General features: G+C 49.8%; 1 protein-coding gene across 1 annotated transcript; it reads left to right on the forward strand.

Annotated features, from left to right (window-relative positions):
* The first annotated feature begins 5186 nt into the window (after window positions 1–5186).
* On the forward strand, window positions 5187–13612 carry MLN (motilin). Its single transcript, XM_027789865.2, has 4 exons — window positions 5187–5321; window positions 6865–6984; window positions 8393–8501; window positions 13515–13612. Exons 1-4 carry the CDS (start codon window positions 5202–5204, stop codon window positions 13610–13612), a joined length of 447 nt encoding a protein of 148 aa, XP_027645666.2. The 5' UTR covers window positions 5187–5201.
* Window positions 13613–14063: the final 451 nt, after the last annotated feature.

The raw sequence follows: 14063 nt of genomic DNA on the forward strand, positions 1-14063 counted from the left end.
AAAAGGGGACAAGACATGGGAAAGTTTAGTGTTTTGAAAAAGTGACCTTTCTTGGTAATTAATTTGTCACTTCCCAACACCATCTGCTGACTCGTCAGCTGCATCCATCATAACCATGCAAAAAAACCCTGGAAAAGTCAATTAAAATGAGAACCGGTGTCAAATGGGCTTTGCAGAAATTCTTTAGCGAAGGGGTGGGGGTGGGAAATCACCTGTCATGTAATGTCCCTTCCACCAGCACACATACATGTGGTCCCAGGGAGAAAAACTGTGTTGACCTGTCTGGAAGTTTTATAGCCAGGACCACTTTGCTGCCTGGTGATAAGCCGCAGTAGATGCGCAGGGATTTGGGAAGCATCCTAGTGACTGCCACATTTTTTAAGGAGGGCTCTGGTCCAAACTGAACATTATTGCCTGTAGTGACAGCAGCAAGTCCCTTGTGAGGGCCAACGCACAGCGCAGTGTGTACACGTTGTATTGACTAGCTGTGATGGAGCTGGGTGAGAAAAGTCATTTCACAGGCTTGGGAAATAGTGCTTCCCCCCTCGGTTTCGGCAAATAGTGCTAGTGCTTAACTCGCAACCAGCCGGGCAGGAATGCCGCTGCACACCCTTGCTATAATACCCTGTAAAGCCATTTGATGCAGGAGGATTTCATCGCTTCCCCGACTCATTTTTTGCTCTTGCATCTCGCCTGGTTGCGCTTGGGTTTCCTCGCGTGTCGCCACTCGTCTGTGAGAAGCACCAGGACGTTTCTGGCCTGATCCCAAACCCTCCAGCACCGGTGCCTGTTTGATGCTCTTGGGAGAGCAAAGATGAGATCTTACACAAGTCACTCGCTCTCTCTGCACCTCGTTTGTCTGGAGAGAGATGTCACTGCGCAGGTCCGTGTCCCTGAGGCGGATTGGTGCGTCCAGGGCTGAGAGATGCTCAGTTATGATGGTAAAATGGGCTGGTAAAAGGGGCCATGTGAAGACTCAAAATGGCCAGATAAATCCCCTGGACTGCTTTGATAACTCCCCACTTGTCTACTCAGTTTATAAAGCTCTTTGGTGATAGATTTAGTATCTATATTTTTATTTATTACAGCTCTAGCTCTAATTTATATATTAGCTCTAGATCCTTCCAGGGGATTTATTGCTATAAATCTATGGGTTTTGTAATGAAGGTGTGTCAAACGTCATTCTGCATTTTGCTTATTTTGTGGCAACATTGTTATTATCATGATTTGTCCACATTGCAGTAGAAATATAATTAAGACACTGTAATTAAGATATCCATTGTAATTGACAAGTCGTGGCAGTCCAGTGAAGCTCTCGCTGACTGGAAAAGGGGAAATGTAACCCCCATTTTTGAAAAAAGGGAAAAAAGGAAGACCCAGGGAACTACAGGCTGGTCAGTCTCACCTCTGTGCCCAGCAGGACCATGGAGCAGATCCTCCTGGAAACTGTGCTAAGGCACACAGAAAATAAGGAGGTGGCTGGTGACAGCCAGCGTGGCTTCACGAAGGGCAAATCGTGCCTGACAAACCTGGTGGCCTCCTACAATGGGGTTACAGCGCTGGTGGATGAGGGAAGAGCAACTGGTGTCATCCACCCAGACTTGTGCAAAGCATTGGACGCTGTCCCACTTGACATCCTTGTCTCTAAGCTGCAGAGAGATGAGTTTGATGGATGGACCACTCGGTGGGTGAGGAATTGGCTGGATGGTCGTGCTCAGAAGAGCTGTGCCATGGCCAAGCAGAGACCAGTGGCGAGTGGTGTTCCTCAGGGTCCATACTGGGACCGGTGCTGTTCAACACCTTTGCCAGCGACACGGGCAGTGGGATCGAGCGCACCCTCGGCCAGTTCACTGTGACACCGAGCTAAATGGTGTGGTCAACACGCTGGAGGGAAGGGATGCCACCAGAGGGACCCTGACAGGCTGGGGAGGTGGGCTTGTGTGACCCTCATGGAGTGCACCAAGGCCAAGTGCAAGGTCCTGCACGTGGGTGGGGACAATGCCAAGCACAAAGACAGGCTGGGCAGAGAATGGAGAATGGATCGGGAGCAGCCTCAAGGAGAAGGGCTTGGGGGTGTTGGTGGACGAGAAGCTCAACGTGACCCGGCAACGTGCACTTGCAGCCCAGAAACCAACCGAATCCTGGGCTGCGTCGCCAGCAGCGTGGCCAGCAGGTTGAGGGAGGGGATTGTCCCCCTCTGCTCCCACCGGCAGTGCTGCATCCTGCTCTGGGGCCCCAGCACAAGAAGGACATGGACCTGTTGGAATGACTCCAGAGGAGGCCACACAGGTGGTCAGAGGGCTGGAGCACCTCTCCGTGGAGACTGGCTGGCAGAGGTGGGGCTGTTCAGCCTGGAGAAGGCTCCAGGGAGACCTTATAGCACCTTCCAGCACCTAAAGGGGCCGACAAGAAAGCTGGTGAGGGACTTCTTACAAGGGCATGTAGTGACAGGACAAGGGGGGGTGGCTTTACACTGAAAAGAGGGCAGATGTTGGTTAGATATTAGGACGAAACCCTTCACTGTGAGAGTGGTGAGGCGCTGGCACAGGGTTCCCAGAGCAGCTGTGGGTGCCCCATCCCCGGCATGGTTCAAGACCAGGTTGGACGGGGCTTGGAACCACCTGGGCTGGTGGCAGGTGTCCCCGCCCATGGCAGGGGGTGGCATCGAGATGGTCTTTAAGGCCCCTTCCAACCCGAACCATTCTAGCATTCCATTATAAGACACAGGCATTATTTTTCTGCTGGTGCACTCACATCATAAAAGCTTTATCCTGCAGGGCTCATGATCTAAAAAGACAAGCTGGGAGAGATGAATTTCTCCATCTTATTGATAGGGAAACTGAGGCAACTGCCTTAGGGAACCTGCCCAGCTGTGGGAGCCACCGAGAACAGCTGCCATCTTGGGGAGGGAGGAAAGGGGGTCTTCCTGGAAATGAGAAACTCTTAAAAATCCAATGCAGATAACCATGTTCCCTGTCTGGCAAACCTGTTTCCATGCAGGCCAGGAGTTTTTCACCAGCTCTGCTGGAGCGTGGGCAGCTGCACAGGTAAGTCGTTGGACACCACTGCCTGTGTGCTTCTACACAGGGTGGGAAAGCCAGCAGGAGCGTCCAGGCGTGAACAGGAGCAAGAAGAGGTCTGACCTGCAGCACCCCATGGCTGTGCTCACCAGGTAGGTGCTTGGTCTCCACTCCCACTTGTGAGCTCAGTGGAGTGGGCATAGCATGGGTGCTCAGACAGGCACCGGTGTTACCAGCACACGTTGGTTTCAGTAGAGAGCTCTAACAAGGAGGAGGGAACAAAATCGATGCTTAAACAAGGGAAAAAGTGCTTTCTGCTCGTTCCCCATCATAGGAGCATCGATTCCACCAGCTCCTGCCTCCCTGCTTGTCATGAGTACCCACCAGACACCAAAGCATGCTACAGAGGCACGGGGAGCCCTGGGTGCCCTCTGCGCTTGAGGAGCTGCTTTGAACAGACAGAAAATGAGTCACAGACAGTTCCTATTGACAGTAATTACTTGATTTTTTTGGAAGACAGTCTGTAGATAAGCATACTGTCTTGTCACTATGCTCACGACAGTACTACGTGGATGTTCACCCCTCCTGCCCCCAAACTGGCTTTTCACCTCATTTTACGCAGGTGCGAGCAGGACTGGGCAGCGCTGCACCCAGCCTCATGCGACAGCAGTACTTTGTTGTGCTGATGTTGAACTTGGGATTTTCCTGCTTTGTACTTTCTCTTTGTAGCCAGGAAGCAAATTCACTAACAACAAAGCTCATATCTGCCTGGAGAGGCATTGAGCTAGAGATCTCAGGTCTGAAAGACATGTCCTGCTTACAAAATAAGGAAGGGACATTCAGAAATGACATTTTTTGACTGGAGTAATGTGTGGGAGTGTTCCTCTGGGGGAAGAGGGAGCAAATCAATTCACAAAGGGACCAACAATAACAGATGAAGGAGGTGACTGGGTTTATTTCTTTGTATATGGCAGTATTTTACTGCAGTGATAAAATAAATGAAAAGGCACAAAAGACTGATGCTACTGAGATAACACCATGTTGTCAGCACACATGCGTATCAATATGTTGTATTACAAGGGGAGAGCCTGAGAAAGCCTCTTTTGATCGCTGCAGCAAATGGTGCCTCTAGCTGGGTCACCCAGGGTGATGCCCCAGCGCAGTGATGGCTTTGATGACCCAGTGTAGCTGGGCAGGGGTGGGGATGGCACCTAAGCAGTGCCAAGGGGGGGGGGGAGAGAGGGGCTACAGCCACCTTCACTCACTGCCAGCCCTCTCCTGGCCTGGCATGCAGCGGGGAGATGTGACTGGCAAGTGCTACAGAAAGGGAATATTTATTAACTTCCACTGGTCTTCAGTTCAATACTTGCTGATATTTATGGGAAATCTAATCTAGGGGTCAAATCTGACCTAACAATGTCTTTTCAATAACATCCAAATCAAGAGGTTTCTGAAACTAATTAAAGATCAGGCTCCAATCAGGTGGAGTAGTTAAGCTGTGGGACCAGACTTCATTAAATTCGTCCAGAGAGAATATTTTAATATTTAAAGAGAACATTTAATGTTTACGTAAGTCCTCTTCTGACGTGAAGTTGCTGTTAAATCACTTCCAAAGGTAGTTCTTAAAGCCCTTTATACTAGGTTTTTGTAGAGCCGGACTGGCAAATGCCCTTCCCAGCTCTCTTGGACCCAGTGAGGCTTACTGAAGGCTTCAGTCCATCAAGGAAGGTTTTCACGGGTGAGGAATATGAAAACAAAATTTAACAAAACAGCTGTCTTAAGGTTTTTCTCTCTTGCAGCATCACTCTGTCTCCCTTGCTATCAGTGGGATTGATGGGAGCATTTTGCTCTGGATGTGCACGGGTCTTAAACCAGTACAGCTGGAGGGCTAAAGCTTGCAGAACAGAGGGAGTCTTTAACAGTGTTGAAGGGCTGGGCTTGAAGTCTCTGGAGATATTGCTCGAGAACAAATCTGTTTACAGAAAAGCATTTGAGAGGAGAATTGTCAGTCAAGCCACTTCTATTCTCAGCTCATGAGCAACTGGAAGAGTAAATATACCTCTAGTTAGCTGATGAATAAATTGGATTGCAGCTGATCAAAAGCCAAAGGGATATCTTGTCAAATGGCCCTCTCCGCTATCACCCTGGTATCTTCTTTCCTGTGTTGTTCAGGCTCTCACGATGGTTTCAAAGGTGGCGCCGGCCAGTTTGCTCTTGGTGTACACGGTGTCCATGGTGGCTGAACAAACTGAAGGCTTTGTGCCCTTTTTCACCCAGAGCAACTTCCAGAAGATGCAGGAGGTAACCCATAAGAAATGTCCTGCAGTGGCTGGAGCCCTGAATAAACCGGGGAAAGTGTTTCTTCCTCCCTTATCCCCCAAGCTCTGGCAGGGCACACCGTGCCGCTGTTGTTTCCATCAGCTGCCCCTTCTGTTCAAAGAGGAGATAGGATGATAGCAGCAGTCCCTCGCTCTTCCCAAAGCTAAGGGCTATGGTAGAGGGCAGAGACAACTTTTAAGATGTGAGACTAGAAAAGGAGAGCCTGGGCTCCTTTACGTAAGAACTAAAAGACCTGTGAAGGGCTATCATCTTTGACTTGTGGGTCTCATTTTTCTTTCCTCCATGCTAGTGGCTGTAATTTTTATAAAGAAGCTGCAGCCTCCCATCACCATACTGATGGGTCTTTTTGTTGTAACAAATAATTAACCATCCTCCAGATGGTTGTCACCACTGGGATGTGCAAAGAGGAGAATGGTTTTTTTTCTTTTGATGTGAAACTAATACTGTTGAAAGGTGTCAGGCAGGCAGCCTCAGAGACTGCATCTTCTTAAACACAGCCAAAGTGAGCTTCCCCCGCATGACACAACCCATTCATACTGGAGAGAAATCTTGTTTCCAACACCTATCTACTTGCTGGATAGCAATTGCCTTTTGTGGGGAGTACAGTCATCCTTCAGCCTCCTTGATGATGATGATGAGACCCACGCACGGTCCCCAGATCAATTGTTCATACACCACAACTCTTGTAGCTGCGTGTCTGCTAGTGATTGAGGGTCTTCTGAATGTATGTGGGTGAAATCAGCCTTCCAAAGGCTGCCTCTCCTCCTCTGAGCACACATTCAAACCAAAGAAAGTGCACAGCAAGCAGTCAGTTTGACACTGAGCACAGCCTTTGCTGCATTTTATGTGTCCTGCCACGTTTGTCATATCCCAAAGCAACTTTGGCTTTTCTCTTTGGGCTGGGAAGAAAGGGAGGGTCCAGAAGCCAAGTTTAGCCCCACAGATGGGAAAGGGCTGACATCACAGACCTGCAAGAAAGGCTGGTTACTGCATAATGTCTGCGCAGAGCTCTGCATTTGCAGTGAGGCTGTGCAGGCTTTTCTTGAACTTCATTGCTGCTGCTACAGAAGAGAGCCAGGACGAGGCTCTGGAATAGCTCTGTAAGGTCAGTTTACTTGGCTACCATGTCCTGCTGACGGTGTTGTTTTGCACAGTTCAAAGGAGTTGTCTACGAGTGTCATGTTTGCTACAGGTCTTTACGTTCGATCCTGTAACCTGACCTCACACCCAACTTTGCGGAGTCAGAATTACAGTCCCTGAAGCCGTGCCCACCACAGTTGATGGGTCCCTTGCCGGTGAGCTGTGGCCCTGAGGAAGGATGCTGCATTGGCTGCTGGCAGCGGTCAGACCCCCAGTCCCTCTGGCTTTGTGTCCAGCTCCACAGGCTCCTTCCTGGCTGCTGGGCATCACGCTGTCGATATGGTGCACAGCAGGTTTGGTACCCGTGCAGTGCTGCGTCCCAGCATCACTGCCCCATCTGCTCTCAGCTGGGAGATTTCAGGAGAACAAGAGGAACAAAGGAGCGCGGGGAAAAAAAAAATCTCTAGCCTTACTGCAGCAGCTGGAAGAGAAAGGCTCCTCTGAGCAGTCTGGTGCAGATGTCAACAAGGTCAGGACCATCCAGGTACAGTGAACCATGCGACTCTGAGGAGCCCATGAGGACACACAGGGGGACAAGTAGCCCAGGAGTTAGCCCACAGGGCCTGGCTACTGCAGAGTGTTTGGTGGTGCTGTGTGAGAAGACAGTGGGTGTTACCAGGAGCTCACAGTCAAATATAAAGGAGTATCACCCATCTCCTGGCAGCCCTGCCAGGCAGCTGAGCAAGGTTGCATCAGAGAAAGGTTTTACCTCCATCCTATAAATTATCTTGGACATTCAGCAGCTTGGTCACCCCCCAGACCCACCTGGCTTCTCCCTTAGGAGGATGGAAACAACATGAGGTCTGTCTTTGCCGTTCATTGAACACCAGCCAACTGCGAGGCAGGAATTTGCAGCTCTGCTTCAGCTCTGGGTTTAACTTGTCACTTTGTCACCCAGCTCCAGATTAGCTGTCTGGTGTCACCCCCGATCTCACAGTCCTCTGCACTGGCAAGACCTTATTTATAAACTTGGGTCCATACAGCTGCACCCCCTCGAAGTCTGTATGCAGAGCAGAAAATTGCCAATTTTAGGGATTAAAGTGCCAGTCTAAGCCCTCAAAGGCATGTTTACCTGGTTACCCAAGTCTGAAAATTGTGCTTTTCCACTTGAATACAGGGAACTCTTTGCCCTGTCCGTGCAGCCACTCCTGCGGTGAGCTCGGCCATTCTCTCTGCCAGCAAAAGGAGCAGTAGGTCCACCCCAAACTGCGGGAGAGGCTGAGCGGGACAGGCAGGAGGACTGGCTAGACTGGAATTTGGCCAAGACACAGGTTAGTGTGCAACTACTGCAAATGTGGTGCACCAACAATCAATAATAGGATTTAAACAGCAAGGATTCACAGTTCAAAGCATTAAATAAATGGCACATCCCAGCGTCTAACACCCCTCCCTGCTGCAACCACAAGCCCTCCTGTGCCTCCAGCCATGGCTGGAACAACTCTGTTTACTTCGGGTACATCTGAGCTACAGCTGGCTCAAAATCAGTCAGTCTGGAGGCGGGATGATGCCTCGTCCTCAGCCTTTACTAAGGCAGGGTGCTTCACCAGCATCAGTAAAGCTGATGGCTTGAAGGGTCAAGGTGTGAGATAGTGGAGGATTATAAGGTTCAGAAATTATTTTCTTCTTCATAGTCTCTGTTGCCAGGAGGTACCTTTATCTGTGTTTCTGAGTCAGCCCATAGATGATCCAATGCATGAAAACTTTGGCACCCTGAAGAGCACAAAATTGCATTGACTTCAAAATGTTTCCTTTCCCCGTATAAGGATCATCCTCATTCCTTCAGATCAGCCCCAGATCCTCTACTGACCTGAGCAAAGTGGGGTCAAAGCACCCCAGCCTGCCTCCCTCCGCTCTCCTCAGCTTTCCCTTGGCTTTACTGGCTTCCTCCACAGCTAGCTGATCCTGTCAGAGCTGGGATGTGGCTCACCCCAAGGCAGCTGGAAAAATACCAAGATGTCCTGGAGAAACTGCTAGCAGAGACGTTACAGGACACCCCAGACGGTACTGTCAGGAGGTTGATTTCTGCCTTTCCCTCCTCTCACCAGCTTATCATCATGAAGATATTTATATTCCTCAGAAGGGCTTTTGTGTCGTGTTTGCTCACTTTACAGAGTCCTCAGATACCCCACCCGCTCTCATGTACACACTCTTCTGGGAAGGTTATTCACTCTCTTAGGGTGCTGTCTGTGCCCTAGAGCTGATATTGACTGTTAGCAGCATTGCAACACTTCCCAGCAGCTCTCCTTGGCACTGCTTGCCACTTCCCTACTCCTCCTCCCGAAAGTCCTCAGTCTTCAGGGTGCAATTTCCAACAGAGCTGATAACGCAAGCTACACCTGCGAGGCAGCTCAGCACCTGCAGTCAGATCTGAACATCTTGCTCCCTGCACAGGGGCTTAACACTAACACTTAATTACAGCTAGAATTAGCTGCAATTCAAGGTGTTGAGTGCTAATAAATCCAGCTCTAGGCTTGGCTTTTAGCGTATAGGAATGAAACAGAAAATACCCAGGGGCAGTAAGTTATGCAGCTCTTCCTGCCTGCAGACTTGAGGAGTGGTGGAATGGGTCTCACGAGTGTTGGCTCTGGACCTTTGCGTTACCTGCACTTAAGTGTCCCAAACCAGAGGGTCCTCGCTGTCCCTGTGGGAGTTTGCCTTCTAGCTTTTTAGCTGGGGAGCTGAGGGGAAGGAAATGGTATATAAAGCCTAGGAAAGACTGAATGACAAATTTAAGGACACTTGTTCTTGCCTTTCTTTTCTTTTTAGCTGACTGATATCTGCAGAATCAGAAGGGAAAGCACTGTAGCTTGCTGAAGCTAAAAGACTCCACTTATGTAAACGAAATCTGTAAAAGAGATTAACAACAAAATCTGAGGTGAGATAATAAAATGCGCAGTATAATTAAATGGAGGATTTGTGTCGCCTGTTCTGCATGCCTCTCAGCCAGATGGCAAGCAGCGAGTGTGGGAAAGAAGAGAGGGAGGGTTTCCAGTTCTAGAGAACATCACCGTCCTTCTGAGCAGTGCAAAGCATGTTGTAAAGCCAGAGTAATTAATCTTTGTGGGCTAACGAGTTTCAGCTCTCCCTTTTGGCAATGCGGGGAAACTGAGGCAAATGTTTACTGGATCTCCTAACCAAACCGGTGACACAAGTGTACACTGAGGAATGTTGGGTGGGTGACCTGGGTGTCCCTAACCAGGCTCCCTGCTCTGGAGGTGGGAGGACACTCTCTCCCACACTGCTAGGAGAAAGCAGGAGCCCTGATTTGCAGTTCCTACCTGCACCCTTAACGCCCTCTTACTCACCCAGGCAATATAAATCTAAATAATTTTGTGGGGAGCATCTCTCCGGTCACTATGATGCGAACAGGCACAGCGTGTGTGAAACAACACAGAGCTCTGGCCTTATTTCTGTCTCTCAAACAAACCTAGAGGTGAAATCGTAATTCCACGGGAACATACTGCTCTCCATTTACATACCTTTGGTTTATTTTAGAGCTGCTCCTTTATATTGGCAGGAAATCCAACATATGTAAAGTAAGGACAGATGAGAGCAATGGTATGTATGTGAATATATCCAATTTCAGTCCAATTTTATCCTCCCAACCTAACACAATTTCTGTTCTCACTGTGGCTCATTTAAATAGCTGTGTTTGTGCTAGAACAACTCTCCCAGTATGTTCTCTGCTGCAAGCCATCCCTTGGGGGAAAAGAAATCTCTCAGTGTATACATGGAACAGATTCCAGCTTTAACATTTGATTCAAAGGCACACTTCTAGTCCGTGGACTGATCAGCTCAGTGTAACTCAAAGTTTGCAGGGATTATTGCTGAGGCAGGTTGAGCTATGAAATTACTATAAATGAGTCTGAGCGGGAGGAAGATAGAAAATTATACATTCCATTAGGCTGAAAGTGAAAGCGACTGCATGTATTGCTGGGCTATAGGAGCTCAGCTAGTGCAGATCCGTCTGCAGTGGAGTGATAGCCATGGAAGATCTAGGATGGAAATCACCAGCAGAGCTGCATCACATTGACACCAGCGCCCAGCAAGATCAGAGGCAAACCCCTTTGCTTCAAAGGGGGCGTGTTGACTTGTTATTTCTGAAAGACCCAGACCTTTATCCCAGGTTTAATTTTGCCCAGCTGTAGGAAAACAAGGAAAATTTCCCCTTGAGGAACAAACTGCTCCTAAAAACCCTACATAAGCTCAGCGGCAGGTCAGAGTTGTCTCCCTAGCATGCCGTTTTGTTCAACTCTTTCACTCAAGTCGTTTTCCAGGCTGATCGGTCCCCTGTGCCATCGAGGAAGGAAAGTTTCCCAGTGGCAGCGAGAAAAAGTAAATGTGAGCCTCTTGGATTTGCTTCCTGGACCCTTTCCCACCAGAGTGATGGTGAGGCTGATGCTGCAGATATTTCCACGAGGAGATCCACCAATGTGACTTCGCAGGGATATCTCCCCCTCCTCTTAACGCTTGGACCCAGACGAGCTGCAGCAGCAAAGGCCTGCTTTTACCCTGGCCACTGGTTCTGCCAATGGCTCTTCCCAGTTGACCCAGCGATAAATGAGCTCAGGGATGTATGGCTGGTTGTGACAGTGACCATACGACCCCCCCGTGCTGTCCTGTAGCAACAACTGTTGCTGTCCAAATACACAACGAAGTACAAGGGGGCCTTCAGCTTTTGGAATTAAATTCCTTCCCCACGCAGGGGCCTGAGTGGTGGGAAAGAAGCAGACGCTCTTCTGCTGGAAGGAGAAGATGGATGGAGCCCAGGCATGACTCCCACTGTCAGGGCTATAGCTCTTGTTAAGAAGGAAAGTGGTCTCCCCGTTGCAGGACAGATCTGTATCTCCAGTGCTTTGGAAGGCTGCTCTGGCAGCCAGCCGCACCGAGCTCCATGCCTGCAAGCAGGTAGGAAGATCTTCCTGCTCCAGAAACCAGACAAGAGTGTTGTGGCAGGATGAGCAGGCACGCAGTTGGGGGAAAGAAGCAGGGAAAGGAGAATAGGGAGAGAAAAGAATGAAATCGGCACTGACTTTTTAACCTAATAAGAAGCTCAGCAGGCTGAGGACGTGACATGCGATCAGGAGGATGAGAAGCAGTGTTCTTGGGTCACACCTGTGCCGTGGCTGTGAGTGACAGGGTGTTAAATCGGCACAGTCGGCTCCTAAGTAAGATTTGACACTTCCCCAGTGACATATGCAGGACTGTCGTCCAAATGCCATGGGATAAGACGAGGGGGTGGGATGGCGGGTTTTTTCCAGCAGCCCGTCAATCAGGGGTGGAAGGGTTCATCTGCTGCCCATGTTTTTCGGGGTGCAGCACGCTCCCCCCTTCCGGCACCTTATGAAGATGGTGCAGATCTATTTCTTCCCCTCTGCTTACACCAGTCTTGTCTTCATACTTCCAGAGGAGAAGCAGACGGCATGGCACGCCTGCTCTTCTCGTTTGATATCTGAGTCACTGCCAGTAGGTCTAAGGCAGCTTCTGAACTAGCAGGGAAGGTGGAGGCTGTCCCCTCCTCACTGTCCCATCTTCCCACATCCAGCTCAGGATATTTACAGCCAAGATATTTAAGAGCTACGCCGTGGGCTTGGAAACTGGCTTTTCACAGTTGAGCATCTCTGAGCATCACAGCCCATCTGCAGCATCAGCAGGCCTGTGCTCGCCCCAGCAGCCTTTGCCGCTGCCCAGAGCTGTGAGGATGACAAAGGGGCTGCAAAAGGCAGAAAATCCATCACCAGCCTCACCAGCAACACTGTGGAGAGGATGATGGGAACAAATAGGGGACTGTCCATGGGAATATAGGCTCCGTCATGTCTGAGAGACAGAGGGCTGTCTTCTGTTGGCTTCTCCAAGGTGTCCAGATACCTTCCCAGGGAAGGCAGGGATGCTCCCAAGGGTTCTCTTTCTAGGGAGAAAGGGACAGGGGCCGTGGATTTCCCTCCACAAAGAAGAGGCATCTGTTCCTGCTGAACATCAGCACCACCAGCCTCCCTTCTGCAAAGGAATTGCAGCTTTTCCCCAGCCTTCCAGTTCTCCACCACCACTCACTCCTATGTTCTCCCCTCTGAAGCTCATGCACTGAGGCTGCTGGGCCAAACTCTGTCGTGGTGTAACTTCCCTGACCCCCAGAAATACAAGAAGTTGAAAAGGGTGAGCTGGGTTCCTTGTTTGGGTTTGGTTTTTTTTTTGCTGTTGTTCCTTTTCTCCAAAGCAAGAGGAGTTCACTTCATTCATGGGCTTGTATGAGCGCAGGCTTAGATGCCAGCATACATCTGCATGTCTAGGCAGAGCTTCTCCAAACTGAAAGCTGTGAGCTTATAGCAACTGTGTACTAAGAGCATATTCTAATTCTGTATTCACATTAGACATGGCTTTAAATTATTAGCTGTCAGTCGTGCTTTCCAGTTAGTGAGCAGGGGAGGCTTGGCTTAGCACATTCACACTTCCCATCGGAACTGAGTATGCTCTTTTAACGGGCTCCCTGGCCTCTACTAAGTACATATTTGTTGTTGCTAACCAGATTAACAAATCTCAGCATCTTGTTGCTGCTTTCTTGCGAAGCGAGGCGAGCTTTGTCTGGTGGCCTAAACAAGAAGGGCACAGCAGCAAAGTAAGCGTGAAAGGAGGGGTATCCCTAAAGAAGTTTTTATGCCATGAAGGCACAGTTTAGCATTTCCAGCCTCATGGTAGCAAGCGGTGGGGTGGATCCACGCTGAGCTTTCCCGGAGACCCCTCTGGCTCCCACTTTCTGCAGGTCCCGCTCCTGAGGGACCATGAAGTTTCCACCACTCCGGTATCATGTGTCAATCATAAAAACGGCGATGCGCAGACAGTCTGCATGCATTCATCACTACTTTTTCATTATCTTTAATTAAATTCTGATATTACGCCACAGTATTTCAGCTGCTTTCATTACTTTCTTTATAGGCGGCAGCAGGAAAAAGCAATTACTGTACATCACTGCCTTGCCAAAATAAATTTTCAAGTCAATGCCTGCTTTTGCCTTTTTAGGCTGCAAAGTATGCAGGGAACCTCCTTCCCCGGCAAACATCCTGAGGACCCTTATCCTGATCCTGCCGAAAGCGGTGGCAAAGCTCCAGCCTGCTTGATTGGTGCCAGTTAAACAACTGTAACTTGGCAGCGGTGACAGGGCTGAGGAAAACGTGTGTGTGTTGGGGGGGTGGGGGTGGGAAAGACACTTCTTTCTCCTCATAAATGTCCCTAAAGGTGTCAGCACATCGGTGTAGCTTGGTTAGGGTGAGGTGAGAGGTGCTCAACCCTCCTGCTTGCTCCTGAATGGGGTCCCACAGAGCGATGGGGCAGTGACACTGGCTGGCCCCAGATGCTGCGGTGCTTTTGCCCTTCGCTTTCTCCATTTCTCTCCCTTTCCTCTCTCCTGAGATGAGCAACAGCTCTCGCCCGACACCATTGCCCCTCTGCGAGGGCCGCGGACCTCCCCAACATGGCGGAAGCAGCCAGCCTGCCTTCACAAGATGGCGGGAACGGGGTCCGGGAAGCCGCGCTTTACCCTCGACCTTCTCAATATGGCGCTTACTCCTC

This window comes from Falco peregrinus, chromosome 16 (assembly GCF_023634155.1).
Source record: "Falco peregrinus isolate bFalPer1 chromosome 16, bFalPer1.pri, whole genome shotgun sequence".
In the NCBI taxonomy this organism is placed as follows: Eukaryota; Metazoa; Chordata; class Aves; order Falconiformes; family Falconidae; genus Falco; species Falco peregrinus.

What these genes read in the sequence shown, in the direction of transcription:
- MLN (XM_027789865.2), top strand. Translation starts at nt 5,202, where the DNA reads ATGGTTTCAAAGGTGGCGCCGGCCAGTTTGCTCTTGGTGTACACGGTG. An exon ending in ACTTCCAGAAGATGCAGGAG is followed by an intron (nt 5,322 to 6,864) that starts GTAACCCATAAG and finishes AGATTTCAGGAG; the next exon opens with AACAAGAGGAACAAAGGAGC. An exon ending in ACAAGGTCAGGACCATCCAG is followed by an intron (nt 6,985 to 8,392) that starts GTACAGTGAACC and finishes CTTCCTCCACAG; the next exon opens with CTAGCTGATCCTGTCAGAGC.